General features: G+C 44.0%; 1 protein-coding gene across 1 annotated transcript in view; it reads right to left on the bottom strand.

The window, feature by feature from the left end:
• The window catches only part of PAPPA (pappalysin 1), a 286,657-nt gene that overhangs the window by 13,072 nt on the left and 247,025 nt on the right, over positions 1-26,560 (bottom strand). The window contains exon 21 of the mRNA XM_077305078.1: positions 20,052-20,150. Coding sequence (XP_077161193.1) covers positions 20,052-20,150 — 99 coding nt within the window. The remainder of the gene's footprint in view (positions 1-20,051; positions 20,151-26,560) is intronic.

The raw sequence follows: 26,560 nt of genomic DNA, 5'->3' as shown, positions 1-26,560 counted from the left end.
ATTGTCAGGTCTTTCATTAGCCCTCCCCATTTACCCGGGCTTGGGACCGGCATGCTCAAGTGAGTATGGCTGCTAGGGGGATTGCCTTGGTGACTGAGCTGAGTGCCTGGCAGAGCAGACCAATAATAAGTATTTCACCACTTAGTCACTGAAGAAAGGATTGGGGTGATCCATATTGCACTGAACACAAAGAGTTGGGAGATTCACTCCCAATGAGATCGTCCCACAGCTGATAGCGCAGAGATTGAGAGGCATACAGACAATTCATAAGTTGAAACAAAACAGTGCCTTATCAAACTCAGAACTGTCAGAACCTGAACTAAAATGGCCATCCTCCCTAGACCAGGGGTGGCCAAACTGTGGTTCTCCAGCTGTCCATAGTCTGTGATTCCTATGCGCCCCTGCCAGCAGCATGCCTAAGCATTCTGTCGCCCCTGCCTAAGCAGTCTGATTCCATAAAAAGGACAGGTTTAAGGCCCTGAACAGCTGCACTAAGAAGTGTTATTTGCTTCTGGTCACAGCTTTAGTTTAAAAGGAGAGGTACTCATAAGGTTTGCCAGCCTCCAGGTGTGACTTGGAAATCTCCCAGGATTACAACTGATCTCTAGCCTACAGCTTTGAAGGGCAGACTCTGGCATTTTATTCTGCTAAGTAGGATTGCCGGCAATTCCCCACTGCCTGCCATTGTTTTGTCGGCTGGCGGGAGACAAATGGAGAAAAGAAATCACTGTTGGAGTGACAGCATAACCCCATAGCATTTCTGGCAATTCCTAGAGAGGCATGGCATCACTTTCAGGTTTTGACCAGAAGACACAAAACAGAATTTTGCCAACGGTGCCCAATGACTGTTTCTGATGGCCACAGATTTAAGGTGGCACTCTATGAAGTTGGGACAGGAAAAAATGGAATTGTGTCCTCTTCACAAAACACAGGATTTATGGCATTCCCTGCCCTGAGATCAAGTTTACCATGTTGGTTAAGTGGACCCTTCAGGGTTAGAGGCCGTGAATGCCAACTACTGGGGAATAAAAGGGGGGGTGGCCTTGATGCCCTCCTTGTGGGTCTTCTGGAGGCATTATCAGTCAGTAAGGGAAGCATAGCTAGACTGATCCAGAAGGGCTCTTCTTAGATTCATAAATTCTTAACGCAGAGAATATCCACTCAAGTTAACGAACAGTGAATTTATATGTGAGTTAAAAAGCAGATGATGATAAACGTCACTTTTATCAAAACCGGGAAAATCCATGATGTGACATAGGTTTAAATTCATCATATGAGTTATTTTTAATCATGAGCATGGTTCCCAATGTTTAAAGATATGCTGGTTATTATTCAGATTGGGTTCTTAAATATAATCAGTGCAAAGTTCAGGTTGATCACACTTTAAAGATGGACAGCAGGTCTCGGGCACTGTTCTTTTCTAGAGCGCTGGTCTGCTTCTACAGCAGCTCATGACTTGCAAAGCTTATCTTCAACTACTTTTTGCATTAGAGCGGAGCTCTGCTTTGAGACTACAACTCAGGTCTTGCAAAGCAGTGGCAAGGAAAGGAAGCAAGCTAGTTTGCAAAAGTGGCTGTCTCTTTAAAAACAAAGAAAAGCAAGAGTTGAAGAAATAGCCTCTGGCGGTACTTTGGCAAAAGGAAGTTGATTTCAGTGGATTGCATCAGGAATTTACATAGAGAAGAACAGGGACAAGTGGGGAGGGGGGGGGGCTATGGTGCCTGGAGTGAATTCCCAGGAGTCTTTCCCATCTGCGCAGGCCAAGTTAATGACCTAATTCCCCTCCCTTCCTGAATAATGCCACAACCTGTTCTGATGTTTTCAGCAAGCATAATGTGGATTCACTCCCTGCTGACACATTGACTTCCTCCTAGGGCATTAAAAAAACCCTCCATGCCACGTAGTGAGCCCCTCCCATCTGTTCCCTGTGCAATGCATTTGTCAGGGGGGCTCCTGGGAATGTGCGCTACACATTACATGCATGTATGTTCCCACTGATGTGCAACCTGTCCTTCCCCATGCAAGGTCTGTGCCTGTCTTTAGCATAACAAATCACTCTTTACTCCCAAGTTATGCACATGAAGGGCAGGTCACTGTTGATTTCCCAGCTAGGCAAGTCTTTCTGCAAGTCTTTATTTACATAAATAAATAATTTTAACACTTGCAACTTACTGTTTTTAAGATTGTGATTATGTTTTATTATCCGTATATATTGTAAATTGCTCTGAAACCACAAGGGAAGGGTGGTATAAAAATGTAATTAATAAATAAGGGACTGGCAGAATGTCAAAACAGATAACTATGGATCTAACAGCCCAGGTATGAACATGCTTTTAAGAACATAAAAATACTCCCATTATATCAGACCCACCATAAATTTCATTTGCCCAGGTCAGGCAGGAATCCTCCTGGTAGTTTGACCCACTCAGCCACCCTTACACTAGGACTACTGGGGGAGGGCAGAAATAGCACTGCAGGACACATCAACCCCACTTCCGGGTTTTCAGCCAGAAGTGATACCAGCACATCAGGAAACACTAGAATTCCTGCAAAACTCACTAGTAAGATCATAGAATTTGGGGGAAAGTCACCTGATCTTTCAAATTATGGTGTTGGAGACGAACACTGCGAATACCATGGACAGTCAGAATTACCAACAAGATAGTTTTAGAGAGGAGCCACTGTAATGATGGTCAGTTCATAGTCTGATGAAGAATGCTTGCACCTGAAAGCTCACACCTTGAATAAATCTTTGTTGGTCTTAAAGGTGCTACTGGACTCTGATTTTATTAGAATCACAGAATCATAGAGTCGGAAGGGGCCATACAGGCCATCTAGTCCAACCCCCTACTCAACGCAGGATCAGCCCAAAGCATCCTAAAGCAGGATGTCATTAGAAGGAAAGAGATTATGGCTAAAGCTCACTTACTTTGGACACATCATGCAATCAAACTCGCTAGAAAAATCATTAATGCTTGGCATGGTCAGCGGCAAAAGGAAATGTGGTCGCCAAAGAATCTTCTGGCTCAACACAATCAAAGCCAATACAGGGATGACCATGAACCAACTAAAGAAAGCAGTCAGAAACAGGGACACATGGGGAAGACTTTCCTATAGAATTGCTGAGGGTTGGATATGACTGAACAGATGACATCATCATCATCACTTGATCTGCTGATGAAACTTCTAAGTTTTCTCTAGGAAGAGATGTCAACGCACCAGATGATGCCATTTCTGTCTCTTTCCACCACCACCACCACCCCTTAAGCTCCCAAGGTAATAGACTTGCCACTCTAATTTCATTCAGGTCCTATTTCCTACAAGAGTCAACCAGGTGTCTCGGAGGCTCTCATGCAGGGGAACAGAGCTTCAAACACCTCTGCTTCCCTCTTGAAAACCCTATGGGGTTGCCAAAGATTGATGGCACTTTGCATGCACATAAGCCATCAGTATATCCTGTAGCAGTGAGTTCTACAAGTTAATTATATGTCATCTAAAGAAACATGTCCTTGAATACATCCTGAACCAGCTGCCTCTCTACTTCATCAATGGCTACCAAGTTCCTAGTACAAGAAAGGAGGAATAGTGCTCTTTCCATTTTCCTCGTCCCATGCATAATTTTATAAAACTCTCTCAAATCTCCCTTTAATTTTCTTTTCCTTATTAACTATAAAAGTGCCAAACAAATTAACCCCCCCCACACACACACACACAGATACACACACACTCCGGTACACTCCTGGTCATTCTTAGGCAGCCTGTTCAGCAGTGGAATAGGCTGCCTAAGGAGGTGGTGAGCTCCCCCTCACTGGCAGTCTTCAAGCAAAGGTTGGATACACACTTTTCTTGGATTCTTTAGGATGCTTAGGGCTAATCCTGCGTTGAGCGGGGGGGGGGGGTTGGACCAGATGGCCTGTATGGCCCCTTCCAACTCTATGATTCTATGATTTTATGATTCTACTAGTTTCAAAGCCCCTTTATAAAAAGGGGTTTTGAAAGGGGGGTTGCCTTGTGCGGCGGTCTGACGCTGCGCGAGGCGCTTCGCGCCTCCCGCAGCGTCAGACCGGCAAAGAGGGAATCCCCAGCAGCCGCGCTTCGCGCAACTGCTGGGGGTTGCCTCGTGCGGCGGTCTGATGCTGCGCGAGGCGCTTCGCGCCTCCCGCAGCGTCAGACCGGCAAGGAGGGAATGGCGGCGGTCTGACGCTGCGCGAGGCGCTTTGCGCCTCCCGCAGCGTCAGACCGGGAGCAACTGCGAGCTGCGCTGCGCGCGGCTCGCAGTTGCTCAGCCTGGGAATCGGAGGGACCAATCGGCAGGCGCTTCGCGCCTGCCGATTGGTCCCTCCGATTGTCTGTCGTGAGGAAGGGTCCAACCCGGACCCTTCCTCATCACGGACAAAGCCCACCTCTAGGGGGCTTAACGAATTATATAGTCCGTGGCGCCCGTGGCGCCACGGGCTGTTTAAAGATGTAGAAGAAGAAACTTTTCATAGCTCACAGGAGTCATAAAGTGACTTCCAATCTCCTTCCCTTCCTAACCCCAAAACAGACATCCAGTGAGGTAGGCAGAACTGAGAGAGCTCTGCCAGAACTGCTCAGTGAAAATAACTCTAACAGGAAGGTGACTATCCCAAGGTCACCCAGCTGGCTGCATGAAGACAGAAGGGACTCAAACCCAGCCCAGTCTGCTGTTTTTAACCACTACACCAAGCTGGCTCCTGATGTATCTACATATAATGAATGTATGTGTAGTTGTGAGCAAGATTCACGGTCTACATATACAGTCTACAACTGTGCAACAAGTACACCTTTAAAATATATGGCCACTAGAGAAACAGCTATTCTAAATCTTGATTTGTCAGGGAACAACAGTATCGCAGTGTCTGTGAATGCTAAGCTAAGCATTTGGGGAGTAGTCGGATAAAAATCTAATAAATAAATAAATAAACAAATAAATAAACAAATAAATAAAAAATAAATAAAAAATAAATAAAATAAATAAATAAATAAATAAATAAATAAATAAATAAATAAATAAATAAATAAATAAATAAATAAATAAATAAATAAATAAATAAATAAATAAAAAGGGTCTAGGGTTGCCAGTACTGGGTTTGGATATACATGGAGCAGCCATACTCTCCAAAGGAATGGATCACTGTCTCATGAAGATAAATTATAATTCCAGGGGATCTCCATGTCCCACCTTGGGACTAGCATCCCTAAACTAACCTGGAATTTACTCCCCACCCACCCACCCACCCACCCACCCACCCACCCACCCACACACACATGCTTAATCTTGTAAAATCATTCACAATGCACAAATATATCTCACCCACTTTGGGTGAATTCATACAACCCACATGTTTAACTGTTTTGTGGCATCCATCTAACTCATCCATTCTCAAAGGAGGCCATATGGCCTCGTGGGGGGCCCTGGCACATTTGAGGAAGGCCACAGCCTGAAAATTGTGAAAAGGAGAGACCAAAGGTGTTATTGGGGGCCCTGGTAACTGAATTGATGAAATACCCTTTTTGTCCCATATTACGTTGTTAATGGCAAGAAAGTTCAACTTTCGTCTAGGGAAAGAAAAAGAAATCATGTAATTTGTTCCTTTGTGTATGCTTGAATTAATACATTCATGGGGAAAAAATGAACACACATGCTTCCCTTGGTCATGTGTTCTAGAAATCTGTCTTGGTAAATATAAGTCAAGGTACATTGAGTATAGCTAGTTCACCCTTAAAGTAAAGGTAAAGGTATCCCCTGTGCAAGCACCGGGTCATGTCTGACCCTTGGGGTGACGCCCTCCAGCGTTTTCATGGCAGACTCAATACGGGGTGGTTTGCCAGTGCCTTCCCCAGTCATTACCGTTTACCCCCCAGCAAGCATTTTGCCGACCTCGGAAGGATGGAAGGCTGAGTCAACCTTGAGCCGGCTGCTGGGACTGAACTCCCAGCCTCATGGACAGACAGATTCAGACAGCATTTCTGCTGCCTTACCACTCTGCGCCACAAGAGGCTCTTAGTTCACCCTTAGCCTAGGCCTTTTTTAGCCTAGCTCATTATGCAAGCACCAACCAACTCCAGAGGGCCCTGGAACTTGAGAAGACCTCCTAAAAGGACTGTGGCCAAAAAAAAGGTTGAAATTGGCTAGTCTACCTATGATGTCATTGTGGAGCTTAGATAGCCTGAGAGCACAGCTGAACTCTCTGCAACCAGAACCACAAAACAAGGCACAACAGGTAAGCAGGTGTTTGTGTGGAGGGGAGAGTTAAACATGAAGGTCATCTATCCTTCCCAAAGACCCACAAGTCCACCAGTAGCCATTCAGTTCAACCTCAGTTCCAAAAGTCCTCCTCTGGAGGAGTGTTTTTCACAACACTAGGTTTTCCATCGAGAAAGAAAACTGTCCATGCAGATTCTTCAGCGGCAATGGTAGTGCCAGATGTCCTCCCACAATGGCGTATACAATACTTCTGTGTCTTTTTGACTTGCCTGGAGTGTCTTGTGCCGCTAAGAATGCTGTGCATTGCATGTCCCCCCCCCCCCCAAAAAAAAATCCAATTTGGTTTTAAACAGATAAAATTATTATCAGTACACAAACCATGGCTAGGAAGACAAACAAAAGTCATTGGGTATGAACATATTTATGTCTGTCACACAGGGAGGTGTGGGGCACAACACTTTAAAGCAGGCATGTAAATCCCTAGAAGTGTGATAGAAACCAATGATTGCTCCCTGTTTTGTTGGTTTTTATATCTTTTGTTTATACTTTGCGGTCTTGGTTTTCATTTTTATTTCGCTCCTGGTTTTGTGGATTCCATTGCGTAGGCATGTTGGCATCATTTTTTTTTAAATATGTGCATCACTGGGTATTTTCATGTTCAATCTATGCCCTTTACACATAGAACTGGCATATAATGCTGATTTACTGATGCACAGATAGTACTGAAAGATTTTATGGGGAAAGTCTGGTGTGAGCAAACAGGAAATGGTGCGAAATAAAGAATGTTGGGCTCCATTTGGAAAAAGGAAAAGTGGCAGCTGAGATGGGAATGAGGGGGGGAACAGCAGGGATGAGCAATTCATAACAATCCCCTAGTGTGAGTTTGCATGTGTGTGTTTACATAAGCAGCACAGAGACGGGAGGGTGGCTATCACGAGAGACCATCAGATTGTTCCGCTCTGTTCCCTTTGCGCAACCCTTGCAACAGAAACAGATGGGAGGATATTCTACACTGACACACCAAATAGGGCAAGCAAAGCAGGAGGAGCTTATAGCCTCTTGGAATCCAGTGGGAATATTTCTCTGCTCAATGGAACACTTTTAAGATGAAGAATATACATATTGAACCTTTTATATGCCCTCAATTTCACTCATAATACCTGCATTATTAAGCATTGCTTACGCATCAATAAACCATACGCCTACTTGTAGTTATCTTTGTTAAGTGTCATGGATGGAGAAAGGGGCTGTGGCACAACAGTAGAGCGTTTTCTTTGTGTGTAGACCAGGGGTAGTCAAACTGCGGCCCTCCAGATGTCCATGGACTACAATTCCTAGGAGCCCCTGCCAGCAAACGCTGGTGTAGACTGTCCCAGGTTCAATCCCCAGCATCTCCAGTTGAAGGATCAGGTAGTAGGTGATGTGAAAGACTTAAACCTGAGACCCTGGAGAGACAATGCTAACTTTGATGGATCCACTGTCAAGCTCAGTGTAAGGAAGCTTCATGTGCAACTAATTGTGACTCCTACATTCCCATTCATGAGCTCCATGATTAACATTGCTTAAAATCTCCATTCCACTGTTACCTGGCAATTTCATCTCCAGACCCACCACACATCCATCTAAAGGTCTACCTCAAATAATTATGTGCTTTTTCCTTGCTACCTTTCATCTTTTGCCCAGAACACTTTGGACTTGAGGCCTTGGGCACAACCACATAAAATGACACATATGGTATGTAGATGTAAAAGAAATGAACGTGTATTGCTTATTCCTGTCTTCAGCTCCCCTTCCCTTTGCCATTTTCCCTTTTAATTTTTCAATAGCAAGGCCTTCAGAAATAGCAATGCCTTATGTTCTTATCTGAAGCAGGGGTAGTCAACCTGTGGTCCTCCAGATGTTCATGGACTACAATTCCCATGAGCCCCTGCCAGCGTTTGCTGGCACAGGTTGACTATCCTTGCTCTAAAGCACAAGACCCATTCATGATCCTATCTAGATAGTAATAGAGATTATTATGGTATTAGAGCAAAAAGTAGATAGAATCATTCATTCAGGTCACCTCTTCCTTTTCTTCTGGAAGCACTTTTAAATGTAACCCCCTGATTCTTAAAGGAACTATCTCCTACCCTTGCCAAAAATCCCTCAGATTACGTGCAGTCTCCATCATAGGATATGATGTTTTGCTGAGGGACCCTCTGACTATGCTGGGTGCTATCTGTGCTATTTCCAGAGTGATGTAATACGGTCAGATTAATTGCTCAAATATTGACTCCTTTTTTTGTCCCTGCAAAAAGTTTTTTTTTAAGTTTGTCAGGGGGAGGAGGGGCTCGCAAACCAGTTGTGTTTCCAGTAAACAACATCAGGTTCTCCAGAACGTGTGCTTAGTTTGCTTTCCTTTCCGAGGCATGTCCCAGTTTGCGAGGAAGGGCCCCCAAGACTGACAGCTTAAATGGTATGCTTGGTGTGGCTACGCAATCAGAAATACATGTTTGCTTGGGAGGTTGGCTGTTCTTGCCCCAAAGTTTTCTTACACTGTGCAGGTGATTCATAACTTAATTGCCAAAGCATATGAGGCAACAGCGTCTCCTCCCATTTTGCAGTGCTGCAACTTCAATGGGATGTTCCCTGCTAAAGAAACAGATGTTCTCGCACTGACAACAGAGACCCATTTATTTTGCTATTATTATTTAGGTTTTGAGGGCAAAGAGCATAAGAGCCTCAAGATGAGCAAAAGACGTCAGGTGAGCAAACCTTTGCCGGCGTGGAAAAACATTATGGTGGGGTGCTTTTTCTTTCTCTGCCAACCTATGAAGACTTGCTCACAAAAGCCTAAGTAGGGATAGGATAGTATTTAGGGAGATTTAGACTGAACTAAAAGAGCCTCTTATGGCGCAGAGTGGTAAGGCAGCAGCCATGCAGTCTGAAAGCTCTGCCCATGAGGCTGGGAGTTCAATCCCAGCAGCCGGCTCAAGGTTGACTCAGCCTTCCATCCTTCCAAGGTCGGTAAAATGAGCACCCAGCTCGCTAGGGGGTAAACGGTAATGACTGGGGAAGGCACTGGCAAACCACCCCGTATTAAGTCTGCCATGAAAACGCTAGAGGGCGTCACCCCAAGGGTCAGACATGACTTTGTTCTTGCACAGGGGATACCTTTACCTTTACCTTTAGTCTAAACTATCTGTTTTCCTGAACAAAATCTATTTGTGCAAAGCATTCTTGAGTACTTTTCATCATTACACAAAGAAAAATAAGGACAGGTTTCCAAGCTCCCTGTTCTCAAACTTAGGATCTCTTGGATAGGATCCATCCTATCCACAACTGGATTTCAACTTATATGAGATGATTTTACTCATCTCTCACATCCAGGCTAAACCGGGAGATAATTTAAGAGCAGATTGACTATGAAAGATGGTCAATGTACCAGATAGGTTCCCCCTCCCCCTTGGATTATTTCTATCTGGTCTCCTTGATGGATGTTGACAACATTCTGGATGTTGTAGAGGTGACCACGTATGACTGAGAGGCCTGCCTATCTTGTCTGGCAATGGCTTGCTAGGAGAAGAGGGGGTATTTTATTGGGGGAAAGTATTAATCACTCCTTAGTGAATGGGGATCCCCCAAGGCCTCTGGACAGTAGCCCTCACTACAAGAAGAAGAGATGGGTTTTTTGTACTCTGCTTTTTAATACCCGAAGGAGTTTCAAAGAGGCTTACAATTGGCTACTCTTCCTCTCATCACGATCGACACTCTGTAAGGTAGATGAAGAAGAAGAAGAAGAAGAAGAAGAAGAAGAAGAAGAAGAAGAAGAAGAAGAAGAAGAAGAAGAAGAAGAAGGAGTTGGTTCTTATATGCCGCTTTTCTCTACCCGAAGGAGGCTTAAAGCGGCTTACAGTCGCCTTCCCTTTCCTCTCCCCACAACAGACACCCTGTGAGGTGGGTGAGGCTGAGAGAGCCCTGATATCACTGCCCGGTCAGAACAGTTTTATCAGTGCCGTGGCGAGCTCAAGGTCACCCAGCTGGCTGCATCTGGAGGAGTGCAGAATCGAACTCAGTGTGTCAGATTAAAAGTCTGCACTCCTAACCACTACACCATACTGGCTCCCCTCATGAGATTGAAAGAGCTCTGAGAAGTGTGACTGGCCCTAGTTACCCAGCTGGCCACATGTGGGGAGTACGGAATCAAACCTGGTTCTCTGAATTAGAGGCCACCGTTCTTAACAACTACACCAAGCTGGCTCTCATAAGATAAGATGACTTTGGCTAACTCTTGACCGGTTTCAGTTCTTACTCTTTTTGGAGAACACTATTCAGCATGTGGTTGCAAAGTAACACAAGGGTCTCCTGGATTTGTCTCTGAGCCTTTTCAATCTGGCTTGAAGTCAGGCTATGTTCCGGAGATAACCTTGGTGGTTCTGATGGCTAGTCTCCACTTTCTGGTTGGTAAGAGCACTACTTTACTGTTTGTGTTAATAGGTGTTGGCTGTCTTGATATAACTGACTGAGAGATGGACAGAATCCAGAAGGGGTTGAGTATTTTGTGTCTTTTATCCCAAGTTTTAAATCCTTACAATGGCTCCTGGTTTGTTTCTGAATTCATTTCAAGATATCAAACGTTACAGGGTCCTGGACCCTCATATTAACGGGATCACCACATAAGCCCATATGGCAAGTCCGTTCATCTATGTCCGTTCATCTATGTCAGGGGTAGTCAAACTGCGGCCCGCCAGATGCCCATGGACTACAATTCCCATGAGCCCCTGCCAGCGCTGGCAGGAGCTCATGGGAATTGTAGTCCATGGGCATCTGGAGGGCCGCAGTTTGACTACCCCTGATCTATGTGGTTCTTCTGGGTGTTTTCATTAGTTGTTCCCATTTTGTAGAACACGATTTGAAAATTACGCAAAGGTCAAAGCCCTTCTGGAGATCTCTGATGAAAAAACAGCTTTGTGACTGAGTTTTAAGAAGTCCCATGCATTTTTAAAAAACTTATTGTGGTTATATTCTGGTTCCTATCGCATAAAATCTTTCACCTTTTACTATCTAGGTATTGTGGGTTTAAATTTGTGAATGTGTTGAGACGTATGTAATTTGAGGCATGCAGCACAGAGAAAAAGGGAGGGCTTGGGTTTTTTTTTAACTAAATACACCTACCCAAGCATTTGATTTTCTAATGAAGGAACACAAAGTCTCCTGCCACTGCAAACAATAACAGCTAGATTAGCAAGGGAGATTTGAGAACTATAGCAATTGAATGAATCCTGGGGCAACACTGGATGACATCACTTTGGCCTTGATGGAGGTTGGCCACCTCCCGCCTTGGAAAAGAAAGAACGCTGAAAGCTCATCTGTGCATGATCTTGAAATCCTAGCAAAGATGTCCTCTTGCGCCATCAGCCACGGTGTGTGGTTATCCTCCTCCACAAGGCACACAGATACACACAGCCAATTGCTTGCTCAATTGAACAATGTGGTGTTCTCTTTCTAAAGCATTAGTCTTCCTTTAAAATAAAACAGCAGAAAGGGTCAGGAGCATTCAGGCTGTGGAAGCTCTGGAAATCTGGCCTGGGTCAAGAGGTCACAGACATTAAAAGGAAACAGGATTTTGTTTGCCCTTAATGGAGCGGACCTTATCCCCTCTAGATCACTGGCAGAAGGCCTTGCTCTCTGCCATTGGCTGGAAGGACTGGATGGAATGGTCTTTGTTGAGCCTCAAAAGCGCTCCCGGGTCAGCAGGAGGGCAGGCAGCTCAACAGATTAACACATTCCCTCCTCTGGCTGCCTCAGCACAACTGTCTTCTTTCCCCTGCCAGAACTGCCTGGTTCATCACTGGTGTGTGGATCTTGAACTTTGAATCCATGTATATGCATTTGATGCTTCTTTCCTGTGAATGGGTTTCTCTTTCTCCCTCTCTCTCCCCACCCATACAGGTATCTTGAGGTGGATAGCCCAGGCTAGTCCAATTCTGCCAGATCTTGGCTGCTAAGCAGGGCTGACTCTGGTTAGTATTTGGATGGGAGACCACCAAAAAATGTCAGTCTCATTATGCAGAGGCAGGCCATGGCAAGTAAGATAGAATGGACCGCCCACTGAATATATTCATTTTCAGGACTTTTATTAAAGGGGGCACTGGTGTTGCTAGCAACATAATTAAAGATTATAATTAAAGATGGCAAAATATATTTTAAAAGATTGTAGGAAGACAGTCATTAAGCCTGGAAGAGGAATGCTTGAAAGAATTGTAAACATGGGTGAGTCTTGCAAAAACAATATATACAGGGCTGAGCAAATAGCCCCTGCTAAGAAGAAGAGTTGTTTTTTTATACCCTGCTTTTCTCTACTAGAAAGAGTCTCAAAGGTGATTCTGCATGGCGGTGGCCATGCCGTGCCACCACTGGTGCTTGTTTCCACACTGGGGACACATTTCAGTGCTGGATCTGCTCTGACACTGAAATGTGTCCCTTGGGAAACAAAACAGTGGTGGAATGGTTCCCATGGCAGAACACAATCCCACCTCCCTGCAAAATAAAAAGAAATGCCTCAGTCCGTTCCTGGAGTGCAGTAAAGCACCACAAAGCCAACCGAGGCATTTTTTGCCCCCTCTGGGTCACTGTAGGGTAGGGAGGAGCTGGGCATGGAAAGCCTGGATCTCCTTTTGTCACAAGGGCCTGAGGCGGAACAGGTCCTGTGGGCCCCCGCAGCAGGCTAAGGGAACATGGAAGAATCTGCATTCCCTTAACTCGGGGCAACTGAGGACCAGATCTGTGGCAGGCCTACGAGGGGGCCTGCCTGGTGGCTGTGTCATATGGAAGCGGGGATTAGCCCCACTTCCATATGACCACCCTCTCAGCCTTTTCCACCTGTGCGGAATCGGCCAAAGTGGCTTACATTCACCTTCCCTTCCTCTCCTCACGACAGGTACCATGTGAGGTAAATGAGGCTGAGGGAGCTCTGACAGGACTGCTCAGTAAGAACAGTATTATCAGGGCTGTGACTAGCCCAATGTCACCCAGCTGGCTGCATGTGGAGAATTGGGGAATTAAACCTGGCTTGCCAGATTAGAAGCCACCACTCTTTACCACTGCATTTGTTTATATTTTGTTATTGATTTCAGACCTATTTTTTAGTCTTTATTTTGTATGTTGGTTTATCATGAACACATAAAACTGCCTCATATTGAACCACTGGTCCACTAACGTCAGTATTGTCTATTATTCAGACCAAAAGCAGCTTTCAGGAACTCAGACAAAAGTCTTTCCCATCACCTTATCCTTTTGACTGAAGACACCAGGGATTGAACCTGGGATCTTCTGCAAGTCCGTCAAATCCTCTGTCACTGAATCACAATTATTATCACAATGCCTTCCCATATGACGCAGAAATCTGATTTGATTCACGAGTAATATCAAAAAATATGTCCAATTACAAGGAAAACATGGTGCAAAAGGAAGCAAACACAGGTTCATTTTGCATGAAAGAGAAACAGTTGAAATGAGAAATATCAGCCATAATCAATATTGATGAGAAATATTAAATTACCCTTAAAGATAACCGGAAAAGGAATACTAATCAAAAGCCTATTTGATGATCACTCAAAATTCCAAGGTACTCCAGAATCCCCCAGGGCATCACAGGGCAATTTCATACAATCACAGATCCCCAGTGAGAATCTGTTCTACTATATATTTCTGGTAAGGACTTGAAGGAGGACTGTGTCTGATGGCTTAAGTGCCACTCAGCACTTCACCCACTCAGGGTGGCTGTCCCGCCCCTGAGTGCCTCCTCCTCCAACTGGCTTGCCTGTCTGTCCAGCAGCCAGCCAACTGTCTTCCGTCCCCCATCTCTGACCACCCCTCCTCCTTCCACATCCCTCTGAGGTTTGGAGGCTGCAGATCCTTGCTGCATGAGAGCTGTTCCTGCCAGTGAATTACATAACAGCTGCCTGTAGCCTTTCCAGGTCCTGGGGGGAGGGGGAGGCCAGATTTCTTCTACTCCACCCCCATAATCTAGCACCCACTGTATTCCTGAATGCAATGGGCATGGCCCCTAGTATCAGTACCTTTTACATTATTTAAATAATTTATTTTTTTATTCTGAGATTTGTTTTCTGATTCACTACATCAATAGGCCTTCCAATAGCACAACAATCCACAAAACAGAAATCATCCACGAAAAGCACTAATTACCATAAATACTTACAGTAGAGTCCTAAGAGTTATACTGTTCTAAGTTAATTGAAGCCAGAAGCTTAGAATAGTGTGATTCTTAGGATTGCATTCTAAGTCCATATGTACGTTCCAAGTATACCCAAAGAATGTACAACGCGACTCTATGCAAGTCCCACTTTCATCAAACGGACTCACTCTCAGGCAAGTGTACTTTCTCAACAGCTCAATATAATGGGAAATCAAGGCAGAAAGCTAGGGGGGGACAGGGTCTGGGGAAGGTAAGAATAAAGAGCTTTCTGTGGGCAGTGAAAGGCAATGGGAAACCAATGGGTGTATTTATGGCGAAACTCTTAGGCAAGTGTATTGGACTGTAGCTTTAGAACAAGAAACGGCCCTCACTGCATTCCTCAAGTATTCTTACTGGAATTCTCCTTAGTTTCAATATATGAATAATATTAATATAATATATAATGTTGATTTATTCACAGCCAAATAGGGTTGGAAAATGAGTACACTTTTATGTGATAAGAACCATGTGGAAAAAGGAATATATCTATTTAAAAGATGCATGAATTTGATTTGCACAAGGGAGAAACTGAATTGCGATGGTGATTCTCAAACCAAAATAGCACTGATAAGGAGTGCAACATAATCTTTGGCTAGAAGACAGGAATCCACAGCTAAAATAATGGGAAAATCAAGGCAGAACGCTAAGGGGGGACAGGGTCAGGGGGAGGTAAGAATAAAGAGTTTTCTGTGGGCAGGGAAAGGCAATGGGAAACCAATGGAGGGATTTATGGCGAAACATCCCCTTGTCTGAATGATGAACGATTGTGGCAGCAAAGTTTTGTAAAGAGGTGAGAGTTCTGCATCAAGACAAAGGTCAACGAGAAGGTCAAGTCTTGGGAGATGACCCATCCATTAAATCAGAAGGGAGACAGAGAGAAAAGGAGAGATAAGCATCCCCATTTGGCAATATTATTAGTTATCAGTTATACATGTTTTACAGACTGTTTTATGTATTGTTCTCTGTTATGATGTAAACCGCCCTGAGCCTCCGGGGAGGGCGGTATATAAGTATGATAAATAAATAAATAAATATATTTAATAATATATATTTAATAATATCGCCTACTGGTTGATGACGTGAAAGTAGTGAGCACAGTGGGTAGTAGTGACCACATGATTTTGGAAATTGCAATCTTGTGGAAGAGAAAAACTTACATGGTCAGAAATATAGGCTAGACTTCAGGAAAGCAAATTTTAACAAACTTAAAGTTATCCTGGGTAGAATAATAAAAAAGACTCATTTAGGAAATTGATATAACCAAGGATCGATTTTTAAAAAATAACCAACGCTTGTAGGGGGATTGTTAGAAAAGCTAAAGCTCAATATGAGTTTAGGCTAGCGAGAAATGCTAAACACGACAACAACAAAAGAGTAAGAACATGGTAGGACCATTGTGGGGACAAGAAAGTGAGATTGAAATAGGTGGTCTGAGGAGAGGTCTGAACTGCTCAGTTCCTACTTCTCCTCAGTCTTCTCTTGCAAGGGGAATCATGTTCAATGTGGCAGAATTATTTCATGTGATGAGGGATAAGAGTTGCAGCCTTGGATCACTATAGGGGTAGTCCATAAAAACCTAGTCATGTTTTTATGCAATTTCTTTTAATGAAATTTCTGAACCTCTGTCCATTATTTTTGACAATGATTGGAGAACATGTAAAGTACCAGAAGATTGGGGGCGGGCAAATGTTCCTATCTTCAAGAAGGGGAACAAGGAGAATTCAGGTAACTACCTGTTAACTTGACATCTATAGCTGGCAAAATTTTAGAACAAATCATCAAACAATTGGTCCTTGAGCAGCTAGAGCAGATGGTTGTGATTACTAAGAGTCAGCACAGTTTTCTCAAGAACAAGTCATGTCAGACTAACCTTGTATCTTTTTTTGAGGAAGTTAATACCTTGCTGGATCAGGGGAATGCTATGGATATGGTTTATCTCAATTGCAGTATAGCTTTGATAAGGTTCCACAATATATTCTTGTTGACAAGTTGGTAAAATGCAGTATGGATCCTATTAATGTTAGATGGATTGATAATTGGTTGACAGATCACACCCAAAGTCAAGTCAAACTTTATTGCACTAGGTCATAGGGCATTGCAAGATCAAATACACAGTAGAATTGTTCAATACAGTAGAACAGATCACACCCAAATGGTGCTTGTTAATGATTCACCAATATTCTTGGAGAGGAGTGACAAGTGGAGTGCCTCAGGGATCTGTCCTGGGCCCTGCATTGTTCAGCATATTCATAAATGATTGGATGAATGAATAGAGGGGGGACTTATTAAATTTGCAGATGATACTAAACTGGGAGGGGTAGCAAACATAGCAGAAGACAGAATCAGGATACAGGATGATCTTGACAGGCTGGAAAACTGACCTAAAATGAATTTCAATAGTGAAAATCTGTAAAGTTTTGTTTTTAGGTAGGAAAAATCAAATGCATCATTATAGGATGGAGGAGACCTGCCTTGGCAGTAGTATGTGCAAAGGATCTAGGGATCTTAGTAGACCATACACTGAACATGAGTCAGCAGTGTAACTCAGTGGCAAAAAAGGTAAATGGGATTTAGAACTGTATCAAAAGAAATATAGCTTCCAGATTGTGCAAGATGATGGTACTGCTTTACTCTGCTCTGATTAGATCTCACTTAGTATATTGTGTTTAGTTTTGGGTAACATCCTTCAAACATCTTTTGAAGAAGGATGTAGACAAACTGGGACGGGTCCCAGTTTGTCTACAAACTGAATGTAGTTAGCAGTGAATCACCAGAGCTCCTATCCTTCCTCCTCTCCCTTGCTTCATTTAAACTAAAATGGTATTTTTAAGATATCAATCACACACGACAATGGCTGCATCCACACATCATGGGGTACATTATGGTATTATTGTGCTCTAGCAATCCTTTGCTGCAGTATTTTCCAGTGTGGACAAATAAATTTGCCTGCAAGCAGTCTCTATAGCTCAATTATCATGCAGTATCCAAGAGCATGTGGATGCCGTCACTATGTTTCTTCCCTCATCTGCATGTTAAAATGGGGAGGCCTCATCTTAATCTGGAATCAGATGCTTCTCCACGTCTGTCTTGCATTTTCTGGCCTTCATGCCCAAGCTGAGTTTTAATGCTATCTCTTTTCAAATAGGTGGTAATGTTGCTCTGGAAAGAAATGGTACGTGGAATATTTTTATGCAGACAACCCCCTCCTCTCCCACGCCATCCCGACTGGCCTCTTTCCCTCTCATTTCATCCTTTCCCCCTTTGGAATATCTCCTTTTACATTCCACTCATAAAGCTCTTCAAAGGGCAGGGGGGCTGGATTGGAGAAAGTATGACAAGAATCTGGTTTCCATTCAAGGGTCTCAGACAGGAAAACACAGGGCTGGGCCCAAGTATCCACATGGTAGAGTGCTTGAATAAGAAATCACGCAGGTGCCTGCAAGCTCCTCTCCGCTACAGAATCAAGTTATCTAAAATGCAAAAAAGTACAAAGCTGTATCCATTGAATTAGGAATCTCTTGCATGTGGGGAGAGGCAAATAGAAATGATCAATAAACTAAAAGTGATCTTGAGATAGGGAGATGAAGAGTTACAGTGTTTACTACTGCCAAGGTTTAGTTTTGTCTGTCTGACAACATTCCAGCAACAGTGATGGAAAGCCAGCCAAGGTTATGGCAAACAAACAAACAAATAAAAGATAAGCAGAAGGGAAACGGGAACCTAGAACAAAGGGTGTGGTTCTTCATTTTCAGACCATGAGGGCAGCTGTGTTGGAGGGCTGTTTTGCTTGTGTGCCAGCTGATTTAAGTTTTGTGGAGAGCAGTTTGTGGAGGACATGATCCGTTATCTATTACACTGTCCTGTTTACATTGATCTAAATTGCTGGGAAGTTTTCTTGTGGAGTACAATGGACCGACAGACGTAGATAAAGTGTACTTGCTTTTATTTTATTTATTTTATTTATTATATTTATATACCACCCTCCTCTCACTCACAAGGTATCCCTTTTTGCAGTGGCTGCAAAGAAAATTAGGGCAAGATTTCTGGTTAATTATTTTCTTGATAACTTAATGTGAATTTTAAAGTCTTATGACTGTGCTGAAGTTTGTAAATATATTTTGTATTTGTTTTGTAATGTCTTGCAATGGCCTAAGGCTATAAGCAATAAAATACATGACTGACTGACTATTGGGTTGGTTAATGAAGCCATGAGATCCTTTAACTGGAGATGCCAAAGACTGAACCTGGGATGTTCTACCACTGAAAGAAAACTGCTTTGTACAGACACAGAAAAGAACCAACAATCCGTGTATGGCCAATATCTGTATACAAAATAAAGTATACGTAATTTAAAAAAAAAACCTGTTTAGTTCCTGTTGAAATACGTAATAAAAAAAAACCCTGTTTATTTCCTGTTGAAATGAGAATACTCCAGATATTTAGAGAAAAAATATTGTCAGGATTCACCGAGTCATGTCCGCCTCCTATCTTTGCCACCGTGCCGAGCTGGGGTCTGTCGGGTTGGGAAGCAGACTTCTCAAGACTTTGGCAGAATGGGAATTCCAGTTTCTCTCTCTCTCCTCCTGTCCCTGGGCTCACAGTAACCTCTCTGCTACTGCTCATTGACTCTAGACTCTGCTGTCATCTATTTACTCTTACCTTCCTGCCTGGCCCCACCTCCCGAGCTCACATGTAGAGCGCGTCTCCAGAGAGTGTCCTGCAGCCGTTTCCGGTTTCTGGGTTTGGTCTCGTAGCCGCACCCTGCCACCCACCACCGGCCGCCTGCAACCCGAAGGTTCCCCACATCCCGGGCAGTCCGAGCCGCTTTCTTTGCCCCAGCCTGCGGTAAGCTTGTTCTCTCCAGTCCCTGGGGCGCTATCATCGAATTCGGGGCTGTGAGGTCCCGACAAATATTTCCAACAAGAAATGCAGCACAAAAATATCACCCAAACAGCGTTGGACAGGGTTCTAGTATCCCCTTGTTTCACAGGAGGTTTTTTTTTTTTTTTCAAATATAAAAAAATAAAGAATATCCAAATTTGAAATGGAACCAAGCTCAATGGTCTGCATTTTGATTCTTCCTTACTAACACAGCCAAACTGAGGTACTTCTGCCAATAGTGCATCTGTCCTCTGGATATCACTGTAATTCTTACGGTGAACTGTAAGCTGCTTTTAGAATACCCAGATTAGGAGGGCAAGCTGAGAGGGCTGGCCTAAGGCCATGTAGCAAACTTGTGATGGATTGTGACCCAGCTGTGCCCACGGCAGAGGATAGTTGTAAAAAAAAGACCTATGCTCTACAGCAGGGGTAGTCAACCTGTGGTCCTCCAGATGTTCATGGACTACAGTTCCCATGAGCCCCTGCCAGCATTGCTGGTAGGGGCCCATGGAATCTGTAGTCCATGAACGTCTGGAGGACCACAGGTTGACTACCCCTGCTCTACAGGGCAATAATTCAGTTTCTTTGATAGATGTTCTTACTCATCCACTCTGATTCCCACTTGGAGGGAGGAAGTCCTCCACAGAAATAAGCATAACAGCCGTCAAGGTGGGCTGCCACAAAAGCAGAGGACTGCCAGCTTACCTTTTTAGTCTTGACTGTCGAAGCACAGCAGTCCCCGCCATCGTAGTTGCAAAAGGCTTTGTTGTTGCTGGCGTCACAGTAGTTGTCTCCCATGAAAGGCTGAAAGAAGAAGAGACGTACAGTTGCCATTTGCCAAATCAGATCTTTGGTCCATCCCCTACAGAACTGTTTGGCTGGTCGTGGCTCTGCCTGATTTCAAGGACAAAATTGGTCTTTCCCATCGTCTGCTAGCCGAGAGTATTTTAGCAGAAGACGCTGAGGGCAGGACCAGGGCCTTTTGGCATACTGTTCTAGCCTGCATATTTCTTGTACCTTTCAATCTTTTGTAAGCAGCTTTGGAGATCGTTTGGTTGCTATAGAGTAGTCAGGTCCTTTACAGGCACCTGCAAGGTATTGCGGGGGAGAAAGACTTGCTAGATCCAGGTTGGGAAATGCTTGGGTATTTGAGGGTGGAGCCTGGGCAACAAAAGGACCTTAAGGGGGTACAATGTCACAATGTCTCCCCTCCAAGGCACCAGTTGTCTCCAGGAGAACTGAGACAAGCTGTAATTCCCAGGGTCCCCCAGGTCCCACCTGGAAGCTGGCATCCCTAGGTTTCTGCATTCCGCAGGGTCTGTAAAACAGAGCTCTTCTGTCGGGGTTATGGCTGCGGCCATGGCATGGAAGATCAAGGGTCCCTCCAGGAGAGACTCCAGGAGAGTCTTTATCAGGCCAGACTGTCACCCGGTTGAACCATCACCATCTGTTAATACTCCCATGGCGATTAGTTGTTGTGGGGTGGGAAGATAGTTGTTCACTGTCAGGGTTTCTGTTATATTTTAATGGGGTTATATGATTATTTTATGTGGGGTTTTACCTTGTAACCCAATGTGAGTTGGTAGTCACGTCTGACCCATCGTGACCCCATAGACAATGATCCTCCAGGCCTTCCTGTCCTCTACCGTTCCCCGGAGTGATAATAGTAATAGTAAGCTGAAAGGAAGGATATCCTTCAGTACGAAGGCAGGTCCCCATTGACTGGGCTGAGCTTGGCTAGTTCAGCATATGAGGAAACTCCTGGGAATCCTTCTTGAAGGGAAGTGTGAACAACTCTCCCCCAACTTTTCTTTGTCATAAAATGAGCAGGGGGTCCTGTGCTAGCTATACTAGACCCCTCCCCATCTGGCACATCCACTAGGGTTCTGCTTGGCCTGTGTGTGAAAAGGGAAAAGATGGCCAAGGTGCTGCCTATACCACTTCATCATACTGCACGAGGGGGCTGCCATTTTGAATACTTCCCCCGCTCCGTAAACTAGCCCTGAAAGGAAGCAACAATTATCATGTTCGGAGGTTCGGGCCAGACTTTTCCGCTGTGTATATTTTAAAGCTTTTTCTTTTAAATAGAGAACACTTAAAATCACTGGTTCCCACACACACACTGTGCCGTCTGAAGCCATACAGCCACTTCAAGTACCTCAACCGTCTTTCTTCTACAGGGGATGACTAGGCCAGAGATGCTGGTGAGGTTGGGGTGGCTGCAGACCCCAGATTCTGAAATACACCCTGGAGTTCTGATGGGGCAGGATGAATCCAGGTGGAATCAGATGGTTCTGCTTGTCCCTAGTTAATCGGGTCTTTTGTCTGTTTGTTAGAAATTAAGCCACTGGGCCTCAGGGTGCAGAACGGTAACGCTGCGAGAACACCATGGACTCTCTGTTATCTGCATAGCTTGTTTCTGGAGTCCAGGTCTGGAAAGCACTCTCTCTCTCTCACACACACACACACACACCCCATCACATAAAACACATTTTTTTTGTCCTCCTATTAAACATCCTTGCAAGGAACTCTTTGCTGCAGTTGCGGCCGATGGGATCATTAGAAACGACACCCCCTCGTTTCCATCGTGTGACCATTAGAGATCTCCCTTGTGTCCTCTTTTGTTCTAAATGGAGACACATGTTGTCCTTACCCAGAAGAAACTGTCTCTGGAAAAGGAGCTTAAAGCGGCCAAGGTTTCGTTTGCCTCAGGTCTCCTAATGGCACGGCTCGGCTCTTTCAAAAGAAAACGTCTGGACGTCTGGAATACAACTGCTGAGGATGCTGGCCTGCTCTCCTTTCGGAAGAGCCAAGGTCAAGCTCATAAATATTTCAAGGGGACACTGTGAAACGTTTTAGACCCCATAAGTTTTTATCACTGTTACCACTTGGTATATACGTAAACAGCTCCTCCTCCCAGGACTGGAAGGAACCTCGTCCTTCTCAACTCATGTGCCACAAGTAAGGCAGCGGGACGGCCGGCTCATTCATTCAAATAGTCTGTGTTTGTTTGTTATTCAACTTAATAATCCTTGAACTGGCTACATTCCCCTTCTCTTGCAGACTCCTAGACTCATAAGGGAACTCCCTACAACCACGGCTGCTCACTAGACTGCTTCCTGTTTCTATGGCAGCATGGCATCCTGGTGGCCTGAGGCGTTAGTCGCATGGCGGGGTTATAGGAAAATAAATGTTACCAAGAGTGGTGGTGAAGTCGTTGGCATGTAGTACGGGATTGGGCAGTTGGGATGCCAGACCTTTGACGGGGTTGGGGGCACCCCTGCTTTGGTATTGCTCCCCCTGCCTTGGGGGTTTAGAAAGTGGGGGTGAAATCCCACCAAAAAAACAGTTGTTTTCACAGGGATCCCTCCCCCATACCTTCCCCTTTCACTCACAGGGACCAGGAAGACGTGGTGACATTACCTGGAAGTGACAGGATGCTGGGATCAAAGGTGGGGATGACACTCTGGGATTGGGACAAAACTATGGTTTGAGGTGGATTTTTTTTTTTACCATAGAGCAGGGGTAGTCAACCAGTAGAACACAAATAAACTGTAACCAGCAAGTTAACTACAGGTGAAATATTCTGCTGTGTAGGGTCTCTCTCAGAGCCTCTTGTGGCGCAGAGTGGTAAGGCAGCAGACATGCAGTCTTAAAGCTCTGCCCATGAGGCTGGGAGTTCAATCCCAGCAACTGGCTCAAGGTTGACTCAGCTTTCCATCCTTCCGAGGTCGGTAAAATGAGTACCCAGCTTGCTGGGGGGTAAAATGGTAATGACTGGGGAAGGGAATGGCAAACCACCCCGTGTTGAGTCTGCCATGAAAACGCTAGAGGGTGTCACCCCAAGGGTCAGACATGACTCGGTGCTTGCACAGGGGATACCTTTACCTTTTTAGGGTCTTTCTCCTGGTTGTAAGTAGACTGGATGCCTTGCTGGAGTGGTTCTTTGGCTACTCCTATGTCTTGTTTATTGTAAAATAAAGCAAGTTTTACAACAAAAAGACACTGTGCAAACTCAGGTTGCACTGCCCAAGAAATGTGTCAACATTCGGGATAACATGAAATATTCAAAGCTGGTGTCAGGGATGGGATTCTGCTTCCCTCGGAGAGGCAGTGAGGGTTTGCTGGAGGCAAAGCAGCTTTCTGTGGCAAAGCACTCGCCCTGGGGATTAGAAATGGGTTAGCAGATATGCCGCCCTGCCCAAGCACCCCTTGGCTTCTTCCTATTTTTTAATCAATGTCCCATCCAAAGCAAAAGCTCGCCCTATGGGGTTGTCTTCAAACCATCCAAAGAAGAATCCAGGATATTGATCTCCAGATAATTTACGCTGGTGCAGGGGGGCCGTGCTCTTCACGAGCTTTTGGTCTATCCTATACCCCAAACTCTATGGCACGTTATTTTTCCAACCGTATAATACCTTCGAACCGCAGAGTGTTTATGTTAGCCAGACTAAACGTATTTCCTTCTGCAATGGTTGAAGGCAGGTATAGGAGAATTCCCCGCAATGAAAGAATTTGCAGGTATTGCCATACAGAACCAGACTCAATTTGCCATATCATTCTGCGATGTGAGCTGTCTAACAACCAACATTCTGACCTGATCTTTTACCTTTAAGGTCACAGATGGCAGGGCTCTTGAATTGCTGCTTATTGATAATTGCTTGGAGACCACTGAACTAGTAGCCGGATTTTTATCTATAGTAATGATCCACAGGGCAAAGAAGTAAACACCACTGGTTTTATCTTTTTGTATTTGCTGCTCTCTTGCCTGCTGTAATTTTCCTTACAGCTTTTTAGATTTGTATTAGAGAACTGATTTGTATATTGCTTTATATTATGGATGCCATTAAAGGTTTTTGTATTGTATTGTTGGGGTTGTCTCTGGAATTTCTTACCAGTCAGGGAAGTAAGTAGAGGGCAGCAATATTTTAAAAGTCTCTTTTTAATGTGTGTATGTGTCTGTGTGTGTGTATGTATATGTATATTTATATGTATGTGTATGTATATGTATTTATATATATATATATATATATATATATATATATATATATATATGTATGTATGTATGTATGTATGTATGTATGTATGTATGTATGTATGTATGTATGTATGTATGTATGTATGTATGTATGTATGTATATATTTCCATAAAACAACTATAAGTTTGTTGTTATGGCTAAAACAAATCTAATTTAAGACTCCTTGCTATAAATAAAATTTAGTCACAACTAACTTCAGCTGTCATGTTACTGGGTAATTTAGCTAGATCATGAGGGCAGCCGTATTAATCTGTCTGCAGAAAAGAGCAGGCATTCAGTAGCAGCTGAAAGACTAACAAAATTTGTGACAGGATATGAGTTTTCGTGAATCACTGCTAACACCTTTAAAGGGACAATTTTAGCAACATTAGTAACATTTACTAATAACCCCCCCCCTTAAAATCAAAGCAACAAATGCAGCAAACAATCAACAATGAGCTCCTGAAATTGCTTCTGGAAGAAATCTTCCAGACAGAAACACGGCCCCCACCCCCAGCAACACAGAGTTGGGCCAAAACAAAACCCACTTGCGCATGTGCATAAATCTCAAGAGTGAGCGAGTGAGCGAGTGAGCTAATTTTGGGAAAATGATTTAAGTGCAAAGTGTAAACACAGGTCTATTAATGGAGCGGTGAGACAACTTTTAATCATAGCTTTCCAGATAATTCTCTCCCCCCCCATTAAAGCCCTCTGCTTCCAGTGTGCTTGGAAAATCTCAGTTTGAAGAGTCAGACTATATTTTAACCCAAGGGAGGAAGAGTGTGAAACAGCATGATGGAAGTGATACCTCAAAGATCAGAGGTGAGAAATTGTAATATAAAAAGAGCCATCAGTCAGAGTACACAATGCTTAGTAAGACAATCAGATGACTGAGGGTTTTAAAAGGCACACGTAATCTTAGAATGGCCCTAACATCTTTGCGGTTTGAAATGATGCCATCAGCCATGCTCTCTGGGCGATATCTCCGAATACCCACAGCCCAACGCCTGTGCATATGTGGAAATCCATCTGTGGAGGACCTGCCCCACTATGTTTTGGCTTGTCCCCTGTACTCCGAACCCAGGGGCAAATTCCTTGCCAAGTTATTACCAAGCTCACACCCTATTTCTGATTTTAACAAAGTCACCTATCTGTTATCACTTGTCGACCCCTATATCTCTTATAGGGTGGCACTTTTTGCTCTGGCTGCCTGGAAGATTCGAGCTAATGCATTTTTACAGGAGCCTCCCCCTTGATACACCATTTTATCCCTTTTATTGTAACTTAGTAGTCCATGTTTACATTTTTAGGTACACAATATTGGAGGAATATTGTTTTATTTATTTATATTTGTGCCATATTGTTTTAATTGTGTTTTGTAACGGCCTTTGGCTACATACAATAAATGTTATCGTATCGTAAAAGGCACTGGATAAATCCAAAGAAAAACTTCCTATCCGGGGGGGGGGGGGGGAGAATGGGATTCACATAGAAAAAATCCCCGAAGGATCATGTCCTTTTTCATTAAAGTGTAGAAGGAGATCGTGAGTCATTCATTCACTTTGAAAACATTTTTGATGTTGGCACAACTGAGAATTTCAACACAAGGCTTAACCAGAGAAAAGGAAACTGAAAAGATTGGGGCATAATCCCAATTTGACACCAGCAAAGTACACCCATCCACAGAATTTTGTCCAGGGTAGCTGTAGTTGTGAATTTGTGACACAAACAAGGCGAGCATCCATTTCTATCTCATGACCCCATCTTGGGTGATCTTTCTCTCCTTTTTCTCAGTCATTACTGAAAGGCTATAAATCTGCAATTGTAAACACATTATGATGAGTCTAATGACTAGGTTATGAAGAGTTGGTTTTTATTGTTTTTATACCTTGATTTTGACTACCTAAAAGAGTTCCAAAGTGGTTTAGTTACTTTCCCTTCCTCTCCCCACAACAGACACACTGTGAGGTACGTGAGGCTGAACGAGCTCTGACAGAACTGCTCTGTGATAACAAACAGGACTGTCACTAGGCCAAGGACAGCCTGCTGGCTGCATGTGGAGAAGTGGGGAATCAAACCCGGCTCTCCAGATTAGAAGTGTCCACTTTTAACCACTACATCACACTGGCTATCAAGGACAATACTGTGTTTGATTGTCAGAGGCTCTCCAGTCTTGGGCACAGAACCTTCATAGGG

This window comes from Paroedura picta, chromosome 12, assembly GCF_049243985.1.
Source record: "Paroedura picta isolate Pp20150507F chromosome 12, Ppicta_v3.0, whole genome shotgun sequence".
Classification (NCBI taxonomy): Eukaryota; Metazoa; Chordata; class Lepidosauria; order Squamata; family Gekkonidae; genus Paroedura; species Paroedura picta.
Note: the sequence above shows the minus strand (reverse complement) of the source record. Positions and strands in the feature narration are given on the sequence as shown.